The 13,975-nt window shown below is 39.3% G+C and overlaps 1 protein-coding gene across 2 annotated transcripts in view; it reads right to left on the bottom strand.

The window, feature by feature from the left end:
* The window catches only part of srd5a2 (steroid-5-alpha-reductase, alpha polypeptide 2 (3-oxo-5 alpha-steroid delta 4-dehydrogenase alpha 2)), a 38,597-nt gene continuing 24,622 nt past the window's right edge, over positions 1–13,975 (bottom strand). The window contains 4 exon segments of one of the 2 annotated variants that reach the window (NM_001017113.2): positions 6–803; positions 4,038–4,078; positions 4,081–4,188; positions 8,053–8,154. In NM_001017113.2, coding sequence (NP_001017113.1) covers positions 783–803; positions 4,038–4,078; positions 4,081–4,188; positions 8,053–8,154 — 272 coding nt within the window. In that variant the 3' untranslated portion in view covers positions 6–782. 2 annotated transcript variants of the gene reach the window in all.

The following is a 13,975-nucleotide window of genomic DNA, read 5'->3' as shown; positions in this document are numbered from 1 at the left end:
CATAATAAAACATATTTATTCTAAAAGCTTAGGGATACATTTAAAAATGCTTACTGTTTTCCTTTTTTTTAGCAGCATTATTTAACAAACAATATTTTATCTTATGAAATTACTTATGTTGTGCCATTATTGTAAAACAGAACCTTGTGCATTCAAACCCGAATTTAAAATTTTCCTGAATTTTGTTTTTTTCCACCATTTATTCCCCTGGTTCTCTGGAAAATGTAAAATCAGGGCTGTTTATACTATTACTTCAGGCTATCAAAGCCTCTTCTTGCCTACTGTGGAAGCTTAAAATGCATCTTTAGGGACAGCACTCCAAACTAAAGATGGGCTTTAGACAGGAAAATAAAGCACTCTCTGAAACGGAGCTGTTAAAGGATACTGACTCAATCCCTTTATATCATACGTATGTTTCAGCAGTGCTTTAAGTACAATTTGAAAAGTCACAAACATGTATTATACTACCATATTCCAAAGGTCTGACTGGTTTGATATTGTATCCAAATGTGGCAGAACGTTCAGTTTAAAAAAAAATTATATATATATATGTGTGTGTGACGCTATAAGTAAAAATATACATGTAATTTGGAAGACATTTATCTTTTTATACAGCTAGAAGTGTGTTTATCCAACACATGGAAGAAATGCAATAAGAATTCCAAGATGAGCATGGAGCAATTTCCTAAAATGCCTTCTTTACATTTAAAAAAAATCTCTCCCCGTTTTCATTCAGTTAGAAAATAAATGGAATCAGGGCTTTCCTTTTTCGTGGGTAGTCTTTAAAACTTTGGAGGTAAAATCTGAAAAACACAAATGTATTAAAATAAGGCATCTGTAGGGAAAAATGAACATGTGAAAATCCTCTGCTTTTAACGCAGCCTGAATCTGGCACAAACAGAATGATTTTTGTAAATGTAGACTTGTTGTCCTATGTGTGTGTTTGTTTCCTTATAGAGCAATTAGTACAAGATCTTCCTGAGTCAGCCAAGGCTCTGGATTTCTTTGACCCCCAAAGGCATTGCCTGTGCTACAAGCACATAAATACAGCCAGACATATACCACATCTGTCATCATCACTGTTCTGCAGTTTGGCTCAAAATGTTGTTTCTGGACTGGGTTTGATGCCTGGTTGTAGCTTTTACCTAATACAATCCTGGGTGTGCTGTAACTGTAACTTCTGTCAGATTATCCTGTTTCTGATTCTGTTGCCTCTTCCTAATGTAGGGGATCAGAGAAATCTTTCCCCTGTTTTTCAGTCTATGACATCATCCCACCCGGCTACAGACTGGGGAGGAACCCGATTGGCTGGATGCCCCAGTGCACTGCTGGGAGAAAGGTGTGCCTAGGTTTGGAGCCAAAAATCAGGGGCGGGCCCAGCAGCTTATAAAGGGAGCCCCTGTTGTTTTGCCAGCTGTTGAGATAGAGACCATCCAGTAAGCAGTGACTGTAAGTTTGTGCCAGCTGTAAAGAGAGATCTGCTACACTGCGGTCAGATGCCTTAACCCTGCGGATTCCAAGGAGTGATCCATCTGAGGAAAGGTATTGAAAGTCTCCTGTGTGTGTGTCCTGTGTGAGGACAGGTGTTTTTCTTGGCCTGCTACGTTGGAGCAACTGCCTAGTACAAAGGGAGAGGTACTTTTGGGCAGGTAGAGCTTTGGGGAAGGGACTTTGCCAGGACTGAACTGGGAAAGGGTATTTCCTCCAGGAGTGGAGTGTGGAACTGTGTCCTCAGAGAGACTGGGCCAGTAGTGACTAAACCCCATCCAGGTTTCCAGAGCAGGGTTTAAAACTGTTTTGCATGTTATAATTATATTACCTTTACACACAGTTATATAAAGTTTATATTTGCTGCAAACTGTGTGTGATTATTTCCTAGTGGAAATTCCCTTGAGGTGTGCTCCTCAGTGTCCACTAGGTGGAGGCACTTTGCTAAAATCCCATTTCCCAGTACCTTTTATCTGCAAAGGAGGACCAGTTTTCTGTGTTAAGCATATATACAGCTCAAAATAAGTGAGTGTGCCAAGAAAGAGTTACACTCATTTTCATGATAACTGTCAGGCCTGACCCTGGCTAAATACAGACAAACTATGCGTAAGCCTTCAGATACTGTGTAATTGGACTTTTACCAGTTCTACAGAGCCAAGTTTTCTCTTAGCTCCTGACTTCTGCTCTGAAGGCTGAATGTCCCTCACAGAGCATGCAATTCACTTGTTCCCACAGAGCTGTATGGAAGGACTCTTAAGGAGATAATCCTGGCTTTATTGCATGTGTTTTGTGGCCAAACTCATTTAAGGGTTTGCTAAATCACAGGAAGTGTGATCAAGTAGCCAAAAATAGAAAATGAGAAACTGATTGATCCACAAGCAAAGACTAATCCCAAAATTTTTCGTAACTATATTAATAGTTACAAGATGTTGGTTAAAAGCGCTGCTCTGATATAAATGAATATAATTTGGCTTTCTTAGTAAGTTGCTTTTTTCAGTGTATACAATAGAGTCCAGGTTTCAGCACCCAGTCTTCAGTGGCATAAATGGCTCTGTTTGACACAGGACAAGGTACTTACGTTAATACGGAAAAAAAAAAATCCCACAGGGCCAAACATAATACATCCTTAGATAACTTATTTCATTTATGAGGAGCTCTAGTTTATGACAAGCAATTAATATGCAACTCCCTCCAATCTTGCTCCCTCTTTCACTCAAATTAACTCCAGTAGCAATTTTGTAGGGTAGGGGATGAGAGTAAACCACTTAGGTTAAAGGGTAATCTATTTTTCCCAAACCCTCAAATATAGAGAGAAAGACATTTAGAGACCATTAAGTTGCTAAATGTTTAATTTGTTTTTGGAGGATTCAAGCATGCAACCTCATTTACCACAATAATATGTAAAAATATTCTTTAAAATACAAAATGACAAATACACATCACAATATATTATACACATGAGGGTTAATTCACTAAAGTGCAGTGAGCGTTATCGCATGCTTTTTTGCGCTAAAATTCATGCGGAAAAAACGCGTGATTCGCTAAAGTATTATCGCATGCATTAAGTCGCATATCACGTACGTTAAATAGCGTGCAACCGAATGCGTTAATTTGAATGCATTGTGTTAATTAGCGCACAGAAATAATACTAATGCATGATTCACAAACACTTAGGGGTAGATTTACTAATCCACGAATGGTCCGTTAGCGTCCAAATGCGTTTTTTCCGTAATGATCGGTATTTTTGTGACTTTTTCGTCGCCGTCGCGACTTTTTCGTATGTTCTACGACTTTTTCATCACCATCGCGACTTTTTCGTATATTTTCCACAACGTTTTCATCGCCGTCGCGAAAAAATCGGATTGGTTTTTCCGCCATTTACAATCGCTCAATATGAAAAAATCGCGACGGCCAAGAAATAGTCGCGCAAAATACAATAAAGTTGCGACAAATACGAACAAGTCGCGACGGCGACGAAAAGACGGCAAAATTTTCGTTTCCAATCCGAATTTTTCCCTTTTGGGATTCGGATTCGTGGATTAGTAAATCTCCCCCTTAGATGCGCTAAATATCGCATTAGTCTATGCGAAAATTAACACCTACTTGGGGCAGGTGGTAATTCTAGAAAAGTACAGTTCATGAGCTTTTGGCAACACAATATGGACTTTGCAGTGTGATTTATTCAAGTATGTGTTGGCCCTAGAGTGATGTAGCCTCCAGTTTGCAGGAAAATGCTCATTTTCAGAACAGTAGTTTTCTGAAAGTAATGGCGTTTATGGCTAATATGGTGTGCATTTTTTTGCACGTGGTGACAATTTGTGCGCGCTGCGTTAATTAGCGCGCATTGCATCAAATACCGCACAAAAATAGTCTTCGCGACTAAATTAACACAAGTATCCTTTTAGTGAATCATGCATTAAGATGCGAAAAATAATTTTTACCGCATGCTATAAATAGCGCTCGTTTTAACGCACCTTTGTGGATCAACCCTCTTGTGTTTTTAATCTGTGATATCATATGGCAAGAAATAAAGATAATATGCTACTTACTTGTGATGATGATAAGCCCTCGGGCCAATGCAACACAGAGTAAAAAAAGCAAAGGCAAATCCTGGCAGTGACCATGTTGCAATAGCATATCCAAACCATTCAACAATTTCACCAAGGAAATTTGCCCCAGATACATAATTAAACATTCCTCCTAAAATGAAAAACATAGTGAGGTAAAAGGTTATCAAAGAAAATCTGTACCTTATTTATTTATTTATATATATAACCTTGGATAACTGAATATCAGGCGAGTCTGAGATGACCGATGATTATATTATATATAACATATGTATAAGATTACAACTTGGAGAATGCAAGTAACATTCCTTCTCTACATTAAAAAGGGTAACTAGCTAAGGTACCTGGCACTGCACAGGAATAGAATCAATATTTCAAAAAGTACTTTATAGTGCTACTTTTTTCAGTACTACAGAATGCCACACTGTCATTGATCAGATCAGTAGGAAGGGCTGTACCCTGCATTGCACAGGAAACCAACCATTTGCAGGTGAACTGAACACTTAACCATGCTTGAAAAACTCTAAACATGTTTTCCTTTGCAACAATGTGGTGCTGTTTAGAAAATTGGCTTGCATGGCTACATAGCCGAGTTAAATGGACAGGTATGCAAGGGGAGGGGGCAAGCAATGGGGGCGGCCTTGACTCTTTGATGCCATGGCACAGCACAATCTTAGTGGCCAAATAGTCTGTAAAATGCTGCTTAGTAGTTCACCAATACTACTGAATGATGCAATCTCAAAAGCTTTCGAAAACCTGTAGGTGCATGTTTTACTATATTTGGTCATACTCTGATATATTTGAGAACAAAAGTGGTTGTGCCGGTGGATGAATAGCATATCCAAACACATAAAGAGTGAACAAACAAACAAATCCAACAACAGACAATATATATATATAGAAAAATGCACAACACAGGACTTAGAAAAAAAAAGACTTACATTTTATTTTTTGATTAGTGCATAAGAACCAACGTTTCTGTCCCACTTCTAAACCTACGTACATGTGTATATTGTAATATGTATATACAAAATGTACCTTGCATAGTAAAATGTATGAAACCTGGTACCTGGGACAATTTAATCTTCTCATAGTATATCAGTAAGGACAATGATAAACAGTACGTTTTGTCACCCACAATAAATCTTGGCTACCACAGGTGACTAAATATACATTGTTTCCTTTCAACTGGCTAACTTTGGGCTACCTCACAAAGTAGCCCCACCAACCCTATGTAACTATGTAATTGAAAAAATGTTGTACAGCTATAAATACTGACAGACACTAAGGTGATAGAGGTGCAAGCCAGCCTGTCAATCATTCACAGTAATATGGTAGGACAACATTCAACATTGAGTCAACATTTTGAGGCACCATCAAATAGAAGTTAGAGAGGAACTTGAATAGGGGAAAAACAAAGGAAGATAAGGGGAAATAAAGACTAAAAGTTTACTGTAGCCAGATAACAGGTCAGTCTGTAACTAAATTAGGTTTGAAAAGAACTCCCAGGGAGACTGTATTTTAAGAAATTGTTGGATATTATTCTGTATGTGAGCTATGCTGTATTAAAACTTTTTGATAGCATTTAACTCTCTGTTTCACTAAGAAAGAGTGAATAGTGTGTGACTTTCACTTTTCTGCATTAGACATGTGGGCTGCGGAAAGTGCCTGATTTGGCAGTTTGTAAATTGTTTGGAGGGCTTCATCTAGAGTTTAGTATGTCATGTACCAGAAAATAGTCAACAGCGCCGGATTTTTAATGGGGGCGCCCCGAGGTCGCCCCCATTCTTTGCACCCCCTCTGCGCATGCGCGGACACCTGAATCCCCCACCGCCGAGCGCACATGGGCATTCGCGAACCGTAAAAGTCCCATACGGAGCAGTGGGGAGAGGTCCCCATTGCTCCGTATAGGAGCATGCTGCCCCTAAGTTTGTGCCGTCCTAGGCCCAGCCTTTGTGGCCTCACCACAAATCCGGGCCTGAGAGTCAAACATCCCAGAACTTATATTATCTGTGGGCAGGACCAGAATATGAGGGGTAGATCTCCAGGCTGCAACAGGCTCTCCAGCAATTTGGAAACTTTCAGAAAAGCTTGTGTCCTTTTGTTCATCATGATTTAATAATCTATTAGCCACAAGCACACTTACAATCTTACACCACAGTCAATTATTGCAGGGCACAAGACCCACACAGAAAACTGCAGCTAAAAAGTGTGTTTTTCTCTTATTTATGATTGTATTTAAAGGAGAAGGAAAGGCAAAGTCACTTGGGGGTGCCAAAATGTTAGGCACCACCAAGTGACTTTAATCATCTACCTATTACCCCGGGCTGGTGCCCATGCTCGGAGAGAACAGCACCAGCCCGGGGTACCTGTAGCGCTTCCTCCTCCCGTCTTGGGACGCGTGCGCATGTGCAGTAGAGTGAAAAGCCGAACTTTAACAGAAAAGTCAGCTTTTCACTCTACTGCACATGCGCCTGTCTTTAGTCATTCCAAAACGAAGCAGGAAGGAGGAAGCGCTCACTACAGGTACCCCAGGCTGGTGCTGTTTTCTCCTAACAGGGGCACCAGCCCGGGGTACAAGGTAAGCGATTAAAATCACTTGGGGGTGTCTAATATTTTGGCACCCCCAAGTGACTTTGCCTTTCCTTGCCCTTTAAAAGGTTAAATATCTTATAATAAATTATGGAATGGTACACACTAGGGGCCTGTGCCTCTCTATATATGTTTTAGATGACTAAACATTAACTTGCTTCCAGAGATGGATGTGACAGAGTGTGGCTTATGTAATCTGAACTCTTTGAATGAATATTGATTACTTCCTTTATATTACATCATTTGCTCTGCAACTGGAAAATAATTTTGTATGCACTGAGTAAGAAATTGTATTTTAAATTTTCTGACTTTTTGCATGCCCTTGTGCTTTTTTGTATGTATATCACTTATTAGTGATTCATCTTATTGTGTAGTCAAGGGGAAGAGGGTTGTGACTCCTGAAGAAAAAAGGCTCTTGGAAGGGGACATTACTCTTAAGGGCTCTGGCACACGCTGAGATTAGTTGCCCGTGACAAATCTCCCTTGTTGCGAGCAACTAATCTCCCCGATATGACATCCCACCGGTGAAAATGTAAATCGCCGGTGGGATGGCATACGTGTCGATGTGATCACCGAAGTTTCCTTTCGAGGCAAATCGACGTGCCGATTATGCCATCCCACCTGCGATTTACATTTTCGCCGGTGGGATGTCATAACGGGGAGATTAGTCGCCCGCAACAAGGGAGATTTGTCACAGGCGACTAATCTCAGCATGTGCCACAGCCATTAGAGTACATTACAGACAGATAGAAGGGGGAAATTTTTTTCACACAGAAAGGAACAATGCAGCAGAGGCTACCCCTTTGAACTTAGGAACTGAACTTTCACTTAAACCAATGCAAATGGTACTTCACAGTGAGATGGCACATTCCATTAATGCCCTTAAAGGGGAAATCCACCCAGACACAACTTAAAGGATAAGTAAGCCTTTTATTTTAAAATTCCCTAAAATTACATTAAATAGCTCCCAGTATAATATACGTTTCTTCCTGCATGCAGATTTATTTTGTTTCTCTATTACAAGCTGCTGAACTGTAGCTGTTTTACTGTTTTTCTTGTTTCGAGTGAACTCTGCTCTCCCTTTAGCTTTCCAAGAACATAATTTCAAGCAACTTTGTGATTTTGTTTTTTTTGTTCCAATGATATATAGATCATATTAATTAAAATAAGTCTTATAATTCTCCATAATCAGCTCTTGGGATGTAAAGCTGTTGACCAGATTTTTTTCTGGGAGAAAGGATACACACTGGTCAAAAAGATTAAGTTTTACTTTAAACTATGTTTACTGATGCAGTGCCATAAAAGAAGAATACAGTAACTTCATATGAATGAATTGGCCGAGACATGATATACAGCAACTATGTTTATGTCATCTAACCATCAAGGAACTGGTAAAATACTTTACCTTGGGGTATTTTGTATGCAACCTCGCTGGGTTTTCTTAATCTGCGTAAAATATGATCACTGTGAATGTTGATCCCCATTCCAAGACAGAATATTAACACACCTGTACATTGGAAAAACAATGAAAAAGGTATAGTATAGATTTTAAAAGTGCAATATATACAGTATATCATTTGTAGTTTAACAAAACAGCAAGAAAAGTTGTGGAAGGGAAATATATTTTCCAAGTTTGCTTATATATGTCTAGTAAACTTTTTATGAAGTCAAATTCTAGCTATTGCTAATTAACGACTAGTTAGTAAAATTGCAAAACAATCATCTTTTCCAAAGTTTGAGGCTCTCAAAATGATTTTGTTGTTTCCAATGTCTAGTTACTACAATGCACATTGTATCTGGATGTTTAAAAACTTTTATTTGGTTATCAGTTATATCTGTCTTTTCCAGTTTGCTTTATTGCATGTTCCTAATAAGCAGGGCAAACGTTTGGTTCTTTAAGCATAATCTTGGTGCACAGGCAAATTTTACACATTGAATAGCAAAATGTAATAAAAGTTGTAAATAGTAAAAAAAAAAAATTGTATTTTGCAATGTAAATAGTTAAATATGGCTTTTTTTTTGGCACCAAAATAACTTTTCAGTATGAAGTTGTATTACATACACTGTGCACTGGATTAAGTATTAAATTGAGCCGTCTCTTTTCCAGTGGCCGATGAGTTGTTAAAATTTTCAAAGGTTCATAGTGGGAAATTTATCAGAATGTGAGATCAGAGTTCACCACAGAAAAACACTTTCTATGCATTCCTACGGGATTTTAAGAAGCATATCTATAAATGGGTGAAAGTTCACCATGATAATTACGCTTCAAAAAATCCCATAGGAATAAATAGCTAGTGGGTGAATTTTACTGTGCTGAGCTCTAACTTCATATTTTCATGAGCTCTAACTTCATATTTCTTCATATTCACGCCAAGGAAATACAAGCAATACTTTTTCGTTTTGGCCATATTTCATCTGTTAAAGGAGATTAAAAGGTGAAAACTAAGTAAGCTTTATCATAAATGTCTATGTAAATACAGTCATAAACACTGTGATAGAAAGACCCAACAAATGAGAGAAAATGTGAGTTTTCCGTTCTCCATAGTGGGAGAGGTAGGGTTTAAGGGAGAGGTTGATAAACAGAGAATGGTTTCTCTGTTTAAAGGATGTTGCTGTCTGGGCCTGGAAGTTATAGGGTTCTGGATAGAACAAGTGGATCAGGCGATCCATTTCAATAGTCCAGCTCACCTATGGGAGCTTACTTTCCACAGGAAGGCTGTCCTGTGGAAAAGTATTTAATTGTATAGAAAGGTGTGAAACACTCTCTCAGAGCAGGGCACAGAGCAGGAAGGACACCTCTCTGTGTTAGGACTCCCAGAGGGGCTGGGGGTGCTCCCTGCCACTGCAAGGAGCAGAGGAAGCCCAGACTTGAGAAGCTGCCAAGAGACTGAGGATATAAGGAGCTGAAATGAAAGCCAGGAGGCTGAGCTAATCCCCTAGAAGTGTTGTGAGTACAGGGGTGACCCCAACATTTGTGTTTTCCCGCTGGTAGTCCACAAGGGGCCCAGGTTAGTGAGGGGACTAATCTAATGTGTGAAGGTAGCGCCCAGAGGGCAGGATTTATTTTTACGATTTGTTTTGTATGCTGAAATGGGCACCCCTGTGTTAATAAACTGCCTTAAAGCCAACAAAGTGTCTGTTGTGGATCCCGCTAGTTTACAACACTTACAGAACTGCTGCTCTGAGTCCTCAGTGAAAAGAAACATCACATTTCTTTCCTTCTAGTCTGTATCATAACCTTCTCTGTCAGACTTCCTGCTCTCTGAAAAATCCTCCAGGGCACGACATGAGTGCGCTCAGTTTGCTCCTCTCTCCCCCTCCCCTTTCTGCTTAAATTTGAGTTACTAGAAGCCAGAGCTGCAGCACGGAAGTTACTGAGACCAAGCTTAAATGGCCGCTGCTATCTTAAACAAACATCTGTTGGCAATAAAATGCCAAAATGCCTTTCCTTCTCCTTAATAAGTAAACCTTTTTTTTAATTAAAATAAGTAAACCTTTTTTTTTTTTCCTATCAGTAAAATTACTCTAAACAGCCTCCTACCCTTGTCCCAGCATTCTCTCTGACCTGGTTTCTCAGTTAGAAGTTGATTGTTTCCTTTGCTTCCTTGTGCAGAGTGACGCCCCGCCCCCACTTCCTGTTCAGGTCTCTCATAAAAAAAAAACCCTGCTAATGCACAGACTGGCTCCTGCTGCCTCCAGGCATGCCCAGAAGGCTCTCCAGGTTGACTACAGGTAGTTGAATAGAGAACTGAACAGGAAGTGGGGGGCGGGGCTTCACTCTGCACAAGGAAGCAAAGGAAATTATTAACTTCTAACTGAGGAATCAGGTCAGAGAGAATGCTGGGACACAGGTAGTTAATTCTGGAGGCTGTTTAGAGTAAAAAAAAAAAAGGTTTACTTATTCTTTAAAGACTGTAGGGGGTATTTACTATACTGCCAGATGTGTCTTTTAGTGCTCTATTGTGTCTGGGGTTTGCTGTGCTCTGCACCTAAAGGTGGACATACACCAATATCTGACCTTTTTCACAGTCGACAAAATTGAAGTCAAACTTGTTTTTGTTGTCAGGGTCAATGGTCTTAAAGGCATGATTGCCAGACATCAACCTTGCGAGAATATTTCCTCATATATGGATACCATAGAAGTAGTGATTCACTGGGTAATTCTTAACTGTATCCTCCACTGCTCTGAATGAGGACTATCCTATCTATCTGCCAATATAATGTGGCTCATTGGTAATTAAACATTTTAAAAAGGACTGATCATCTGCAATCTAACAGGATAGCCTGTTGAAACCAACACCTAACCTTGCATACAAGCCTTGATGGTCAGGCAGTATAGTTGAGACAGTGCTCTTATTTATTTAAGCTCTACATAAACATTAGGAGGGAGATGCTATGTATATATGTGTGTGTTTATATGTATGTATGAGGAAATACTGCTGTGCCAAAGGTTTGAGTACCAAAGATCAAGTTATGTTTTGTTATACAGGTATATTCTAATTTAAGAAAAGTTAAGACATCCACTGCAGGGAACAGACTTAAGCATGACATTTCTCCAAATTTTACTGCAAAAGTTAGTAATAATGTGCTGAAGTTAACAGGTTAGAAAGAAATAAAACAAATGCACAGATTGCTGATAACAAAGTATATTTTGAATGACTGTCTTGTAACATCAAAACTACCAAGAGTTGTTGAAAGTTGGGGGGAAAATTTTAAAATATTGAACTCTGGAATCCGGAAGGATTTCCAAAAGTTTAAAGGAGACATATCCTATAAAAATTAAGAATGTACCAGTGAATTATACTCCTCTAGATATAGAAGGATTGTGCTTTAAAAAGTCGTGTTTCAGACTGATTTATTGAGAAATTCCACCAAAACCCCACTAGTCCTGCCCATCTGTTCCACTTCCTGCTGGCTGAATTCTTTGAATGTGCAGGGGAGCCGGCGGCCCTCAGTAAACTGCACTATAAGATAGGAACCAATCAGCAGCTAGGCTGACCTGAAAGGGAACTGAAGCCTGTCTTTGCTTGTGTGAGTGCAGGGCTGTGATTGGCAATCCCCCTCCTACTGTGCTTCTGGCAGGGATCGTTAGGACACGCCCACCCCTCATTTGAAACCCAGAAAGGGACCAGAGAGGATCTATAGGGAGCGCCAATAAAGGGGCCACTGTTACAGATAGGATTAATGTTTACCCCAAAAGGAAACCAGCACCATATTATTCATAATTGCCTACAAAATTAGCGTTTTCCCAATTATCCTATATGTCCCCTTTAATCTGTTTACTGAGTTATTCATGTTTTCCTTATTTGAGAGAGCCAGGACGGTGTTTAACAAATTGACACATATATCAGTGCTGATGTGTCAGTTCATCAGAATGTTTTGTGGGTGCAAATTGCTATAAGAGACTAATGATTCAGACAACCAGCACTGGAACTAGGTGTAGGCACAGTGGGCAGCTGCTTAAGGGTGAGATATACCAGGCCTTAACTGGCAATCAGTGGATTCAGGCAAATGTCAGAGCGGTTGCTGTAAGATGCCATAGACAATCACTATTTGGTGGGCTGGTAGGGGTTCTGTTTGGGCCTCTGTGTACTTATAATATGTCAGGCCTATTTTGAATCCCTGTCCAGACCTGGTAAGTACCTCTTTGCCCGGAACTGTAGACCACTAATTTCTACATTGTAAGAAATGTGGAATTCATTTTGGAATTATTACTATACTTGTACAGAATACCTTCTCTCTACCATCAGAATATTTCCTGTACCCCTGTCTGCCACAAATCTCCAAAGCATCTACCACCATGCTTAACTGTTGGCCAGATTTTTTTTTTCAAATGCCAAAGAGTTGCATTTTGAAAACACTTCTGGCTTATTTGTGTTATACTGCATATTTCATATGTTGACTTGTGTGATAACATCACAGGTAAGGTTTACAAGTTGCCTACTGCACTTGGGACGTAATTGAGCCCTTATGACTTCTGTAAGCACAACACCTTGAGAAGTTGTGAGGGTCAGAGAAAATATTAACCTAGGAATTGGCTCATCCTAATTTGGATTAAGGCCTTTGAAACCTAAAATATAAATGTCCCAGGTCTTCTGACTAGTTTGATACCCATTATAGAAATCATTGGAAAAGTTAGTAATTTTTTAAATGTTTTCATCATGGACCTGGCGCATAGTTTCAGTGTTTTTATGTGTCACATAGTAGTGAGGCCCTCAAAACAGTATATTTTTAGAAAGTGTAGTTTTTGATAACCTCTAAATAGGTAAAATGTCTTCGGTCAAAAAAATATCAAACATAATTTTTTGCAGCAATTAATGAGCACTTTTATTTCCCACATGCTTCATAATAAAATATACATTTGAATGACACAGATCTAATGAATTGCTAGAGACCACATGTGCCAGTGCCGCTCCTGGCATTAGGCAAGGTGAGAACAGTTTAGCAAAAAGCCACCTCTGGTAACTTTAAAGGGGACCTTTCACCAGACATAAAAAAAACTATAATAAAAATCCCTTTCAAATTAAACACAAAACAAAAATTCCTATTTTTAATAACAGATTTATAACCCTTAATAAAGGCATTTAAAAGTCCCACCTGTCAGTCATGTATTGTCTGCCCCACCTCTATGCCTGAGGCATAGAGACAGGGCAGACAATTACCTTTCACTTTCCATTATCACTTCCTTGATGTCACTGCACTTCTCACTTCCCCCCTCCCTCTTCACCATCCAATGTATGTGTAGTCAGGGCATTGGCATCTAGTCCCCTGGTCCCTCGGTCCCCCATTCCATCAACAAGATTTTGGCATGATGCAATGCTTGCCTTTGCAATTCCAAGACTGAAGGAAACAAGATTTATATTATTTATATAGTGAAGTTTATTTTGCTTAACAAATACAATAGAAATACATTTGGAATTATTTCTTAGGGTGACAGGTCTGCTTTCTGCGTTAGTGATGAAGCCTCCCCCCCAAGATCTGCTGAAACTCTGAAGGGGCAGGTGCAGAGCAGGTGAGCGGGATGGCATCTGGGCCCTAGAAAGGCCACTGATGCGCATATAATTACCGTAACAATATTGCATGTATATGCATAATATTAAATTTTTTGTCATTGACCCTTTGTCCACTTTAAAGAACAATGAGCTTATGGGTATGATATACAGTATTTTGAAAGTAAATGTCTCAAAGAATCCCAAATAGTTTAATGTGGCTTTCTAGACAGTACTAGCAAACAGCTTTTACTTAACATGATAGATCTTACTTACTGGCCTTTTTACATTGACCACATGCTACAGCCTTGTATGTCACAATTGATTTGATATTCAAAA

Source organism: Xenopus tropicalis, chromosome 5 (genome assembly GCF_000004195.4).
Source record: "Xenopus tropicalis strain Nigerian chromosome 5, UCB_Xtro_10.0, whole genome shotgun sequence".
In the NCBI taxonomy this organism is placed as follows: Eukaryota; Metazoa; Chordata; class Amphibia; order Anura; family Pipidae; genus Xenopus; species Xenopus tropicalis.
This window is presented reverse-complemented; position numbering and strand designations above follow the sequence as displayed.